Source organism: Peromyscus eremicus, chromosome 5 (assembly GCF_949786415.1).
Source record: "Peromyscus eremicus chromosome 5, PerEre_H2_v1, whole genome shotgun sequence".
In the NCBI taxonomy this organism is placed as follows: Eukaryota; Metazoa; Chordata; class Mammalia; order Rodentia; family Cricetidae; genus Peromyscus; species Peromyscus eremicus.
The window spans coordinates 25,077,130-25,090,235 of NC_081420.1; the positions used below are offsets into that span (position 1 = coordinate 25,077,130).

A 13,106-nucleotide genomic window follows, 5' to 3' on the forward strand; every position below is an offset into this window, starting at 1 on the left:
TGGAGATCACAGCTGTTTTAACAGGAGCTTAAGGGGCAGAGAAAGTTACAGAAAAAAGGTGAGTTAGAATCAGAAAAACTGCAAATGATTGGATAAAATGAAACAGTAAAGAAGTAGGGGGAAAGAATTCAGGAAAATGAAATTTTATTTTTTATTTGTTTGGTCTTTTTGTTTGTTTGTTTGTTTTGTTTTGTTTTTCAAGACAGAGTTTCTCTGTTGAGCCCCACCTGTCCCGGAACTCGCTCTGTAGACCTGGCTGGCCTTGAACTCAGAGATCCACCTTCCTCTGCCTTCCGAGTGCTGGGATTAAAGGTGTAGACCACTGTGCTGGCCAGGGAAAACAAAATTTTAAAATTATTTTTGAAGTGAGAATTAAACAAAGAGCCCAAGAATGAGTGGACAAAATATGTAGTCCTAAAGTAAGATTGAAGAGACTTAACATTAACAAGAGAGGGACTCAAAAGGGAAGAACGCATGTTGATGACGAGTACACGTGACCCAAGACTGTGACAACAAGCCCAGGAAAGATCAAAGCACCAAAAAAAACAAAAAAGAATTCAGGAAAACTTTCCTCAAATTGCTATTGGACTCATTTTGAAGTATGTACTACTTTCTGGGAAGATTAATCCAAAGTAGCTGATGCTTTAGACCATTTCTAAACAGAAAGAAAAAAAAAAGACTTTGGACTTTATAGAGGGAAAAAAATCCTCTGGGTATCCAGGCTAAATGAATAGGCCCTTTGTAAAGGGAAGAAAATCCAACTGTTGGCAGGTTTGCCTGTGTTATGCTAGAAAACAAAGGCGTAATGACAGTGGGCCTTGTGTCTAGCCCATCAGCACCCTAGCTGAGGAGATGACAGACGCACTGTTAGAGCTGTGCAGGGCTCCAGGGATGTCGTTCAGATGAGCTTTTCCTCAGGAGCCATCGCACGTCAGAACGCACATCATAGAGTTAGAGAGACTCTTTCCTGTCAGGAGTTGGTAAGCATTGAAGTGTGCTGAGTGGGCCAGAAGATGTCTTAGTCAGTAGAGGTGATTCCTGCCAAGTCATCATGATGACCTAAGTTTGATCCCTGGAACCCGCATGATGGAAGGAGAGAACCAACTCCCTCAAGTTGTCCTCTGGCATGCAGGTGCGCATGCACACACACACACACACACACACACACACACACACACGTGCAACCTCGTCATCCCCCCCCCCACACACACACACCATGGCATGTGTTTGTTACCCCCACCAATAAACAAATGAAAATGTAATTTTTTTTTTATTACTTTGATTTGTTTTTTTTTGAGACAGCGTTTCTCTGTGTAGCCCTAGGTGTCCTGGAACTCTCTTTCTAGACCAGGCCTCGAACTCAGAGATCTATCTGCCTCTGCCTCCCAAGTGCTGGGATTAAAGGCATGTACCACCACACTTGGCTATAATTATTATTATTATTATTATTATTATTATTATTATTATTATTATTTATTTTTTAAAGATTTATTTATTATGTTTACAGTGTTCTGTTTGCATGTATTCCTGCAAGCCAGAAGAGGGCACCAGATCTCATTACAGATGGTTGTGAACCACCATGTGGTTGCTGGGAATTGAACTCAGGACCTCTGGAAGAACAGTCAGTGCTCTTAACCTCTGAGCCATCTCTCCAGCCCAAATTATTATTATTTTATTTGTTTGTTTTGAGATGGTCTTTCTGTATAGCCCTGGCTGTCCGTAATTTCCTCTTACACGTTTAGCCATAGAATTAATGCTAAGCAGTATAGCTGGGTAGGGGGGTGCAGGCCTGTGATCTCAGCACTGGTGTTGGGGGGAAGCAGTAGGGGTCAGGGGTCAAGGCCAGCTTCAGCTACACAGGGAGTTTGAACCCCGGGCTACAGAAGACTCTGTCTCAAACAACCAAACAAACAGATGCAGGGCCAGTGGTGTGGCGAGAACAGCGGGCAACGCCTGTGTTGGGACAGAGAGTACAGTACGAGAATTTGGAAGGAGCTGGGGAAGGAAGGCCTGTGAAAAGTATGCTGTTGTCCCTCAGTGATCGCCTCTTCAGCAGTAACTGAAAATAGAAGGGCACAATTTCAAAGTCCATCCTGAGGGAAAAGGAAGGCCTACAGAAAAAACCAAGATCATCACCTGACAGTGACGGGCCTTGTGGTAGGGAGCAAATGAGCACCAATGAGGAGAGGAGATGTTCTCCACAGGGGTGTTATACAAAGCACTGGCAGTGTCAGCCATGAGAACCAACTTGCCAACTTTAAGATGTATGTCCTGGGATGGAGAGACGGACAACTCAGTGGTTAAGAGCACATAGTGCTCTTCCTTAACTCCAGCTCCAGGGGAGCCAATGCACTCTTCTGACCTCTAGAGCTAGCCACACACGTGTGTATACTTACAAATACACGTACATTCTAAAGACACATAGTTTCCAACTCAGGGGTGTTTGCTTTTGAATAGGTGTGGAAGTGGTGCACATTTAGTACTAATCATCTTAGGAATATTTTGAATTGAATCTTTAATGTCTAGTGATCTGAGGTCCAGTTCTCTCTTGCCATGTGGGCAGCAGAGGAAGCCATAGCTCAAGATTGGCTGCAAGATTGTTTGAGGAAACAACCTAAACTGACAAGATGTTTGCTGACTTAGGGGGATTACATACATTTTTATTTAGGTTTTCAATCTTCTATGGTTTGGTTTTGTTTTTTAAGATTTATTTATTATGTATACAGTGCTCTGTCTGCATGTATGCCTGCAGGCCAGAAGAGGGCACCAGATCTCACTACAGATGGTTGTGAGCCACCATGTGGTTGCTGGAAATTGAACTGAGGAAATCTGGAAGAACAGCCAGTGCTCTTAACCTCTGAGCCATCTCTCCAGCTCCCTTTTATGGGTTTATTAGGAATTAACCCCATCATAATTTGAAAGTATCTGAGTCGTTTAGAAAGTACTGGAAAAAGGAACAAGTAGACCACATAGAGAAAGAAACATGTATTACACGTGTACTTTTGAGTCTTGATAGATTTTTAATTACATGTATATGTGTGTCTGGACAAATGAGTACAGTTCCTGAAGAGACCAGAAGAGGGCACCCAATGCCCTGAAGCTGGAGTTACAGGGGCTATGAGCTAGCCAGTGTGGGTGCTGACAGTTGAACTTGGATCCTCTTGGAAGAACAGCAAGTACTCTTAACCACTGAACCACTTCTCGAGCCCTGTGCTGATGAATCTTACTCATGAATGATAAAAGAAACATCTCTGTATCCCATTCTGTTTTAAAATGAATTTAAAACTTATGTGTATATACTCAGCTATGTGGTGGGGGGCATAAACACACCTGTCTAGACACACCTGTGCATCCAGGTATATGTATCCTTATATTTAAACCAATGTTTAGATATATTAAAAAAAATACCTAACATATAGGTATAAACAAGGATGGAGAGGGAAGCTAGACTTCTCTCGATGCATGTTGTTTTACAGATATAATTTTGAAGCCATGTAAATATTTTATATAATTTAAAACAATACTGAATATCAAAGAGCAGTCCCTAAAGCCAAATTCTGTATAAAGAAGCTCGTGTGTATTTCTGAGTAGTGACAGTGTTACTCAGACATTCTTGTAGGAAGCACTGAGCAGAGGGATTGGCTGGTGTAGAGATGCCTGTGTGTAGTCCTCGAGCTCAGGCAGCACAGGCAGGAAGATTGTGAGGTCCAGGCCAACCTGGGCTACATAGCAAGACCTTGTCTTAGACAAACAGTGATTTGACTGTACGTTTATAGTGTGATACACCTTCAGAACAAAAAAGCCCTTTTAAAAACATCTTAGTTTTTAGTAATCATATTGGTGTTCTTATTTGATAAAGTCAGAAAAGGGAACTAAGTAATTGTGTTGGTATTTTAGAAACTGGAAAGAAACAGAATATATGAAGGTAATTTGAATTCGGTTAGTATGACCTCAATATGTAACTTTTCTTCATATAAAAACTGAGTAATTTCCTAAGCCAGTCAGTGATGATATTTCATATCTGTAAACCCAGCACTTGGGAGGCAGAAACAGGAGAATCCAGAGTTCAGGTCCATCCTGTAATACATAGTGAGTTCCAGGGTAGCTTGGGCTACAGAGGTAAACCCTGTCTCAAAAAAACAAACAAGACTATTTCCTGCGTTGTCCCCTGTGTGTTAGATGTGGTGGCCCACCCTGTAGCTGTGAGCAGCCTTCCCACTCTAAATTTCGTCTCTTAATGCCAGTGGTCTTAGCCAGTTCCAAGCCAAGAGGGAAGTACTAGCTGAATGAGGACATAAGGTCATACCAAAGCGAAGAGCCTGATCAAGAAAGCTGAAGTTCGCAGGGCAGTGGTGGCGCATGCCTTTAATCCCAGCACTCCAGAGGCAGAGCCAGGCAGATCTCTGTGAGTTCGAGGCCAGCCCGGGCTACCAAGTGAGTCCCAGGAAAGGTGCAAAGCTACACAGAGAAACCCTGTCTCAAAAAAAACCAAAAAAAAAAAAAAAAAAAAAAAGAAAGAAGCAAAGCTGAAGTTCACGGAAGCCACCACAGCTGGTTGGACCAAAGCGAGGCCTCTGGAGAAGCCCACGTTTGGAAAGTCTGACTACCAACAGAGTGTAATGACTGAGAATCTTCGGTATGTTTAAACCTTTGGGATGCGTGTAAACAAAGTCTCCTTCTATGGCCCTTAGATGCCAGGAAATGACTTGTCACTGCTTCTGCTCCCAATACCACTGAGAGAGTATCTCACTTAGCCCCGTCTGGCCCAGAACTGCAGCTGAGGATGCCTTTGAACAGAACCCTCCTACCTCCACCTCCCAGGGGCTGTGATCACAGGCATTTGCTACTGTGCCTGGTCCAACTTGTTATTTTTTAAATTGGCAAATAAGGGAAGGAAGTTATGTTTTCTTTTGCTTTTTTTAATATGACTGTTGCCCAGAGAAATCACATTGCTGACGAAAGGCAGTCTTCACTTTCAATATCCCTGTTAATAAATGAAGATGACATGCCAACTCTGTCCTGTCACGAGAGTGGACATGCATCTGCCTTTGAAAACTTTATGCAAACATCAGACAAACCCTGAATCTGATTGCACAGTTAGCTCTAACTGCTGACTTACAGGAAAGGGAACAGACAGCAGAGGATGCTAATTACACCATGGAGAGTCATTCATTAAAACAGACTGTGGGAAACTGTGCAGAACAGATGACTTGCTGTTTCTAGTGAACTGCCAAGGAAAAATGTGATAGAGGAGAAATCTGTAGATTGAAAACATATTAACCAGCTGCAGTGTATGACTCTTATTTATATTTTGATTCAAATAGGCGTGGGTAGAGTGAACATTTATAGGACATTTGAGGGACTGTGAACACACCGTTATTTAGTGATATTAAAGAGTTGTTGCCTTTGTGTGTGTGAGACTTTCATTGTATCTTTTATTTTTAACTTTTAAGATTATTTTATTTTTATGTGTGCGCACCCACATTTCTATATGTGCACCACGTGCATGGTAGATGCCCACAAAGATCAGAAGAGGATGTTACCTCCCCTGGAACTGGAATTACAGATGGTTGTGAACCACCTCGTGATTGCTAGAAACTGGACCTTGGTCCTCTAGAAGAGCAGTCGATGCTCTTAGCCGCTGAGGCATCTCTCCAGCTCTCTTTTATTCTAAGGAAGGCATATGTTGACAGGTTTCCAATAAAATGGTATACTATCTGGAGTATGCCTCAGTGCTCTGGGGGAGGTGTGGTGCATGGAGTTTTATAGAGGAAATGAGTCAGTATGAGCTGAGCATTGCTGGCTGGGGCTTGGTGATGAGGACAGCCGTTCTGTCCTTCTCTCTCAACTTCTGTATGAGTTTTAAGTTTTTCATTACAGAAAAATGTGTAAAATATAAGAAACTAGCCACAGCTGCTTCATAAGCTTGCTCAGAACCCAACAAAAGCCTCAGCAATGTAACTAATTTGTTATTTTCTTACAAGCTTAGCAACCTTCTTTTTTAGTTAACATTTTTTATATTAATTTCAGATTTACAGAAAATTTTCCACCTAGTCTTCTCTTGTATCCCTAGCCCATTTTCTCATTCCTAATGTCTTATTTTACCCCATTTGTAAAAACTGGGAAACAATATTGACAAATTGCTATTAATACAATACCAGAGTTACTGTCCCTGCTGCTTCTTTACTCAGACAGATAGTTTCTCAGTCGTCCGTTGTCCTCCTTGAGCAGAATGGCTCTAAAGTCCTGGCCAGGATTCTGTAGCATGCCTCCCCACCTCGTTTGTCTGATATTTTCTCCATGATTAGATTGGGCTTCTCGACCTCCGCAAAGACAAGTAGCCTCACGTAACATTACATCCTGCTCCTCCCGTCAGAGGGGTGTCACTGTGCATGAGCCCTACTTTGCTTGACTGAGGGAACATTTGCAGCTTCCTCCACTGTGGAAGGAAGTGCTTCGCTTCCCTGTACTGTTCTTTGGAAGCAACTCACTCAGTCTAGCCCACACTCAAGTTGAATGGGGAAGGGGGTTAGACTTTGCTTTCAGTGGGATGCTGAGAACACCCAGGTTCAGTGATTGATTGAAACTCCCAGGACTTGGCGTGGGGCTGTGTGTGAGGCTATGCTTCACATCAGAAAGGTTCTGCTGTGGGATATCTTTCTGAATGCTGTGAATATGTGTTGCTCTCATTGGTTGATAAATAAAGCTGTTTGGCCAATGGTGAGGCAGAATAAGGTTAGGCGGTACATTCAAACTGAAGACAGAAAGAAGGGTGGAGTCAGAGCAAATGTTGCAAGCCACTGCCAGGAGATCAAGATATGAGAGAACAGGTATCCCCATGGAGCCACGTGGCAACACATAGATTAATAGAAATGGGCTGAGTTAAGTTGTAAGAGCTAGCTAGCAAGAAGCCTGAGCCATTAGGCCATACAGTTTGTAATTAATATTAAGTCTCTGAGTGATTATTTTATAAGGAGCTGCAGGACCTCAGGTGGGAGAAATTGGTCCGGAGAAACTTCTGGCTATAGGGTCCCAAGCACAGTAAGACAAGGAGATGTGTAGGAAAAGGTATGAGAAAAACCAGACAGAAGCTTCCAAAAGTCCTCACCCAGAAGTGCCCTGGAGAGTACAATTCCTCAGCAACAACTATGACAATGCTTGTAAACCTTAAATGACCCAAAGCCACTTGAGTGGAGGAACCCAGTGTTGTCCTAGCTGGTTGCACAGACACCTGCCTAGCATGGGCCAAGATTGCATGTACTAAGGAGCCAGATGCCGGCATTAACCACATTGTTAGTGCAAGTGCCTTAGGCTCACTGGAAGACTACACTTCCAACTTAGAAGAGACTTGCTTCCTGGGCAGGTGTCCAGCCTTGAAGGCCGACACAGGCTTTCTAAGAGTAGCAGGCCTTCACTGCTCATTTTTTTTGCATGGTGAAGTGTCTGTATGTCATTACTTTACCACCCTTGTTATTTTGAAGAGGATAAAGGCAATCATAAAATCTGTAGCACATAATAACAGAAGCGATATGACAGTAAGGATGAGGAGATGAATATTAAAGTCAGAGCAGGGCTCTTTCTAATAAAATGTGTGGCCATGTAAGCTCTTTGGTTGCTTTTCTAATATTTCTCCCCTCTGTTTCTGAACACTAGTATAAAAATATTACTCCTAGTGCAACTTTTGGAGCATTTCATAATAAAAATGCCTCCAGGTCTTAACCTTTTCTGCCAGAGAATTAAAAGAAGCCGTGTGCACTCCTTAGGAATAATGTACTAGTATCACAAGCTTATCCTAGGGGGAACTACAGACAGTAACTGCTAAGACTTACAGTACTAGTCATTTTCTTTTTCTTAATAGGAAAAACGTGGTCTTCGAGAATTGCGAGTTCTGGAGAACTTGAAGAATATGATCCAGGAAACAAATGAACTCATGCTTCCCAAGTGCAGAGAGACGATGCAGGAGGGCCTGGAGGAGGCCCTGCAGAGACGTAAGTCCACCTGTTTTCCTGCAGCCTTGGTCTCAGATGTCCCCAGACCCAGGCATACTCCCCTGAGTGTTGTTGCAGAGGGGAGGAGAGTGTTCTTGACTGTGGCTTACCAGGGGACAGCCCAGCCACAGACAGTGGTTGTCCAGTGTGGTCACGGATGTGATTGGCATTACCATCCAAAGGAAGATGTGTGTGCAAGTATTTCACAAGACAAGCTCTTGAGGATGGGAGAAAATTCATGCTTTTTACCTTTAAAAACTTTAAAATTTCCTCTACAAGAAAATATATGATGACTGGAAAATGAGTTTCTTTTTCAAATGAACTATGGGATATGAGAGGTTTTGGTTGTTTGAAAAAAAAAATCTCCTTTATAAATGCTTACATTTTATCACTTTTTGCATTAAGCAAAATATTTTAATGAGAAGAGGTAACTGACAAAAGAACATTTGTTAGTGTTTTTTAATATTAGACTTTAACATAAAAGAAACTTGTTGCTAGTGTCTGATGTTAAAATTAGGCTATCAGAACATCAAGACATCTCCTCAGATGTCTACAATAAGAACTTGCAGCTTGCCCATAGGAATGATGACTGAAGCTCAAGGTGGAACCAGTCTGTGAGGGAGGGGATGAAGCCAGCTGTGAGGGAGGGGATGAATATTGGTGAAATTATTAAGGCCACTCCACGTAGTTAAAAGGGAGGTTTATTTTGTGGGGTAACTTACAAGTGAAGGGATAGGTAACAGGGTCTGGGAAAGGTGTAGCGCAGTCCGGCAGTGTTCTCTGGAGAACTCTGCTCAGTCTACCTCCAGCGTCCAGGAACCAAGAGAGCCGGCGCATCCAGATCTCGGGTCTTCAGGGTCCTTTCTTGGCCCTGCCTTGTAGGCGTGACACTTACTGAAGCCTCAATGGGGGTTGGAACTTCCAGATCAAAGCTGGAATGGCTACCCACTACAGATGAAGCTAGCTGTGAGGGAGGGGATGCAGCCAGCTGTGAGGGAGGCAGGACGAGGGTCATATGTACTGTGAGGGAGGGGATGAGGGTCATGTGTACTGTGAGGTTGAAAATCACCTAAGGTCACATTTGACTTGTTCATGTGCAACAGCAGGAAAAAAACGAAAAAAGAAAAAAAATTGACATTAGGATTTTGTATTATACTCATTTGTTCACACTGCTACGTCACAGACAAGCATTCTTGGTAGTTTGCTGCAAGGAAAACCATAATTACTGTTTTGCGTGTGTGTGTGTGTGTGTGTGTGTGTGTGTGTGTGTGTGTGTGTGTGTGTTTGTGAGAGACTCTGACTGTGTTTGTGTGTGTCTGTATGTGTATGTGTGTGTCTTTGTGTGTGTAGGTTCCTGTGCACATGTGTATATGTGGAGGCCAGAGGTCAACTCATGTGTCATTTTTTTAGGAGATGTCCACCTTGTTTGTTAAGAGAGAGTCTCACTCTCACTAGGAACTGGGGCTCTCTGAGTAAGCTAGGCTGGCTGGCTGACCATTGAGCTCCAGAGACCCTTCTCTGTCTGTCTCCCAGATTACAGGGGTGCACCACTGTGCCTAGCTTTTTTGTGTAGGTGCTTGTATGGAAAGCACTTTACCAACTGAGCCCTTCCCCAACCCCTGATTATTATCAGTTGGAATGCTTAGATAGGAATTGAGAAGAACTCTAACACGGGAAGATTACTAAAACAGTTGAATAAGACAGTGAGAAACGATGAGCAGCTTGTGTGACTGGTTTCTACTTCAGACTGAAGTTCTTCTGCTCTCAGGCTTTCCTAGTGATGTCGGAAAGTATTGCCAGTAATTTAGAATCTGAGCCAAAAGTCTGTTTCCTTGAGTGGAAGAATTATATTCTAGTGATTGGGGATCTGGCCGCTGAAGTACTTGGGGTGGTACTGTTGGTGTGAGAAACTTGGCCATAGTCTTTGAAGCTGTTCTTCTCCACCAGCCGCTTGAGAAGCTGCTGCAGAGGGCTCCTGTGTGAGGGCTTCCTTGTGCCTAGTTTGCTAAGTCTCATGGCCCTAATGGAAATAATGACGAGCCTGCAAACTGAATAGTTTTCAAAATTAGCCTGGATGTGGTGATATGTTGTATCCCCAATAAATTGTGTACCCTAATAAAACTTACCTGAGGGCCAGAGAACAGAACAGCTACTAGATTAGATATAGAGGCCAGAAAATGGTGACACACACGCCTTTAATCCTATCACTTGGGAGGCAGAGATCCATTCGTATCTCTGTCAGTTCAAGGCCACCAGACATGGTGACACACACACACGTTTAATCCCAGCACTTGAGATTGCATGTCTTGCTTGGAAAAGACAAACGCCTTTAATTCCAGGAAGTGATGGCAGGAAGCAGAAAGGTATGTAAGGTGTGAGGACCAGGAACTAGAGGCTTTTAAGCTTTTAGGCTTTTAGCAGCAGTTCAGCTGAGATCCATTCTGGTGAGGACTCAGAAGCTTTCAGTCTGAAGATTCGTGGAAACAGGACCCGATGAGAAGTTGTTGAGGTGAGGTTAGCTGTGGCTTGTTCTGCTTCTCTGATCTTTCAGCGTTCACCCCAATACCAGAATCCGGGTTTTTAATTACTAAGACCATTTAGCAATTCGTGCTACACCTGGGTCCAGCTGTCATCCCAGCAGAGTTCATTTTGCGAAGCTGTTACACCCGTGTTAGCATGTTTGTTTTCATTTGTGTAAGATCATTAAAACAAGCTTCACCGTGGAGTATTTCCTCATCTAAATATAGCAGCGAGTGATAAGTCGTGTACTTCTGTGTCTGTCCATGCAACCACCACCTTTATCTCCTAGAATTCATGTTTGAGAACCCTGCAGATGTGGACCTTGCTCACTTGGGCAGAGTGTCCTAGGGCTGAGTAAGCAGAGGCTTTCAGGCCCAACTCTATCTGCAGCTCATCAGAAACCACAAAAAAGAAACAAGAGTCTCTCAGGGCACAAGAAGGCATCCCCTAAGGGAGAGCATCATAGCCGACCCATTCTGAAGACACAAGTGTCTGTGTCCTGCTTCTCAATTATTTAATAGGCTTCTAAATTTCAACAAGTTTGAGGCAAGGAGATCTTCCCTTGGTTTTCAAGTAAGAAGAACAGGGAGCCTCCAGGTTACCTCATCATATAGCCAGACCTGACCACACTAAGGGAATGTTCCCTCACCCATCTCCTGTTCTGAAGTACGGTGACTCTATCTTTATATTATTTAAAAGCAAAAGGGTATCATTAATAAGACAAAAAGAAAACTAGGCGTGGTGGCTCCCAATGCTAACCTTAGCATTTGGGAGGTTGAGACAGGAGGATTGCCAGAAATTTGAAGCAAGCTTGTGGCACACAGTGAGTTACAGGCCATCCTGATCTAAAAGTCAGACCCTGTTTCAAGAAGAAAAAAAAAAAAGAAGAGAAAGAAAAGAAAAAGAAAGAAAGAGAAAGAAAGGGGAGGGAGAGGAAGATAAAGAATTTGTTTTCTTTGGTGTTGAGACTTGATCTCAGAGTCTCACACGTGCTGTGGATGTACTTACCACTAGTACATACCAGCCAACAAAGCTTTAAAAGGAAGAAAGAACGTAATATGTTATACTAAGTAAGTGCATAAAATAACCATTGCTTTTTAACTGTGGTGAACTTGATTGTAGTCGGTTGTTTTTACTCTTTGCTCTTTTTTGGGAGGCCCACCACCCAGCTCCCAAATACATACATACAGTGGCTTATTATTACTTATAAATGCCTGACCTTGGCAGGACGGTTACATCTACAGCTTGGCTTGTTTCTAGTTGCTTTTCTTATCTTAAATTATCCCATCTATCTTTTGCCTCTGGGCTTTTTCCTTTTCTTACTTCTGTAATCTTACTTTCACTCTTACTCCATGGCTGGCTGTGTGGGTGGGGTGGCTGGCCCCTTCTTTTCTTGCTCCCTGATCTCTCTTCCTTCTCCCAGATTTCTCTTTCTATTTATTCTCTCTGCCTGCCATCCCCGCCTATCCTTTCTCCTACCTTGCTATTGGCTGTTCAGCTCTTTATTAGACCAATCAGGTGTTTTAGACAGGCACAGTAACACAGCTTCACAGAGTTAAACAAATGCAACATAAAAGAATGCAACACATCTTTGCATCATTAAACAAATGTTCCACAGCATAAACAAATGTAACAAACACATCTTAAAATAATATTCTGCACTTGATTTCAGCTGTCTCCGTGTATAGCAGAATGGAGGAGTAGCTTGATGAGTGACAGCTGGATGATTAGAGAGTGAAGAAGTTGGGGATACATATGGGGGGGATGTTTGATAGGAATGGGACACATAATTTTTCAGTTAAAATTTTAAAAATTCATTTACATTTTAACAGAATAAAAAAGTGAGGTAAACCCAAAGGCAATAACCGAAGACAAGTGCTTTTGCAGGTCAGGAGGAAGTTCCTAGAAGCCTGCCCTAAAGAGAGTAATGATATGAAGCCTTTAGAAGATGCAGCCGGGTTCTTCTCCCTGTTTTTGTATTGTCTCTGCTGTTTGCAGCATTAGTGAATGCCTCTCCAGGAAAGATAACTGATTAGAACTGAAGGATGGCTGGGACCGGACCTTGAGCACCACATCCCTCTCCCTGCCCACCCTCTCCCTGTGGAGTTCAGTTCTGTGCTCCACAGTTAGAATTCTGTCCATTGTGCTTGCTTACACTACTCAATCCCTTGTTTGTTTTGATTTCATCTGGTTTCAGTTTAGAGACAGGGCCCTACTATATAGCCCAAATTGACCTCAAAATCATGGCAGTCCTGTTCCAGCCTCCTGAGTGCTGGGTTTACCCTTGTGTGCACCATGCCTGGACTCTTTCTTTTTCTGCTTTGTTTATTGCATCTGATGGCACTGCCGAGCTCAGTATGTTTCTTTAGCTTTCAGTCTCACTTTCTGTTTCATTGCGTTTTATCATCACATTTACAGTGTTCTTTGGCATGCCAAGGCAACCACAGGGGTGCTGTGGCTTCTCTCTGCTGTTTTTAAGAAAAGCAACCTTGCCTTCTTTGTCTCATATAGTCTGCTCTTTTCCTTTCTCACCCCTAGTTGTTTTTCTACAGATTGAAGCATCTTGAAGTTCTAAGAGTTTCGTCAACTTGTTTTCTC

General features: G+C 42.9%; 1 protein-coding gene across 1 annotated transcript in view; it reads left to right on the forward strand.

Moving 5' to 3' along the window:
* The window catches only part of Bloc1s5 (biogenesis of lysosomal organelles complex 1 subunit 5), a 48,012-nt gene that overhangs the window by 15,713 nt on the left and 19,193 nt on the right, over positions 1-13,106 (forward strand). The window contains exon 3 of the mRNA XM_059263146.1: positions 7,859-7,988. Within this exon, the coding sequence (XP_059119129.1) occupies positions 7,859-7,988 (130 nt within the window). The remainder of the gene's footprint in view (positions 1-7,858; positions 7,989-13,106) is intronic.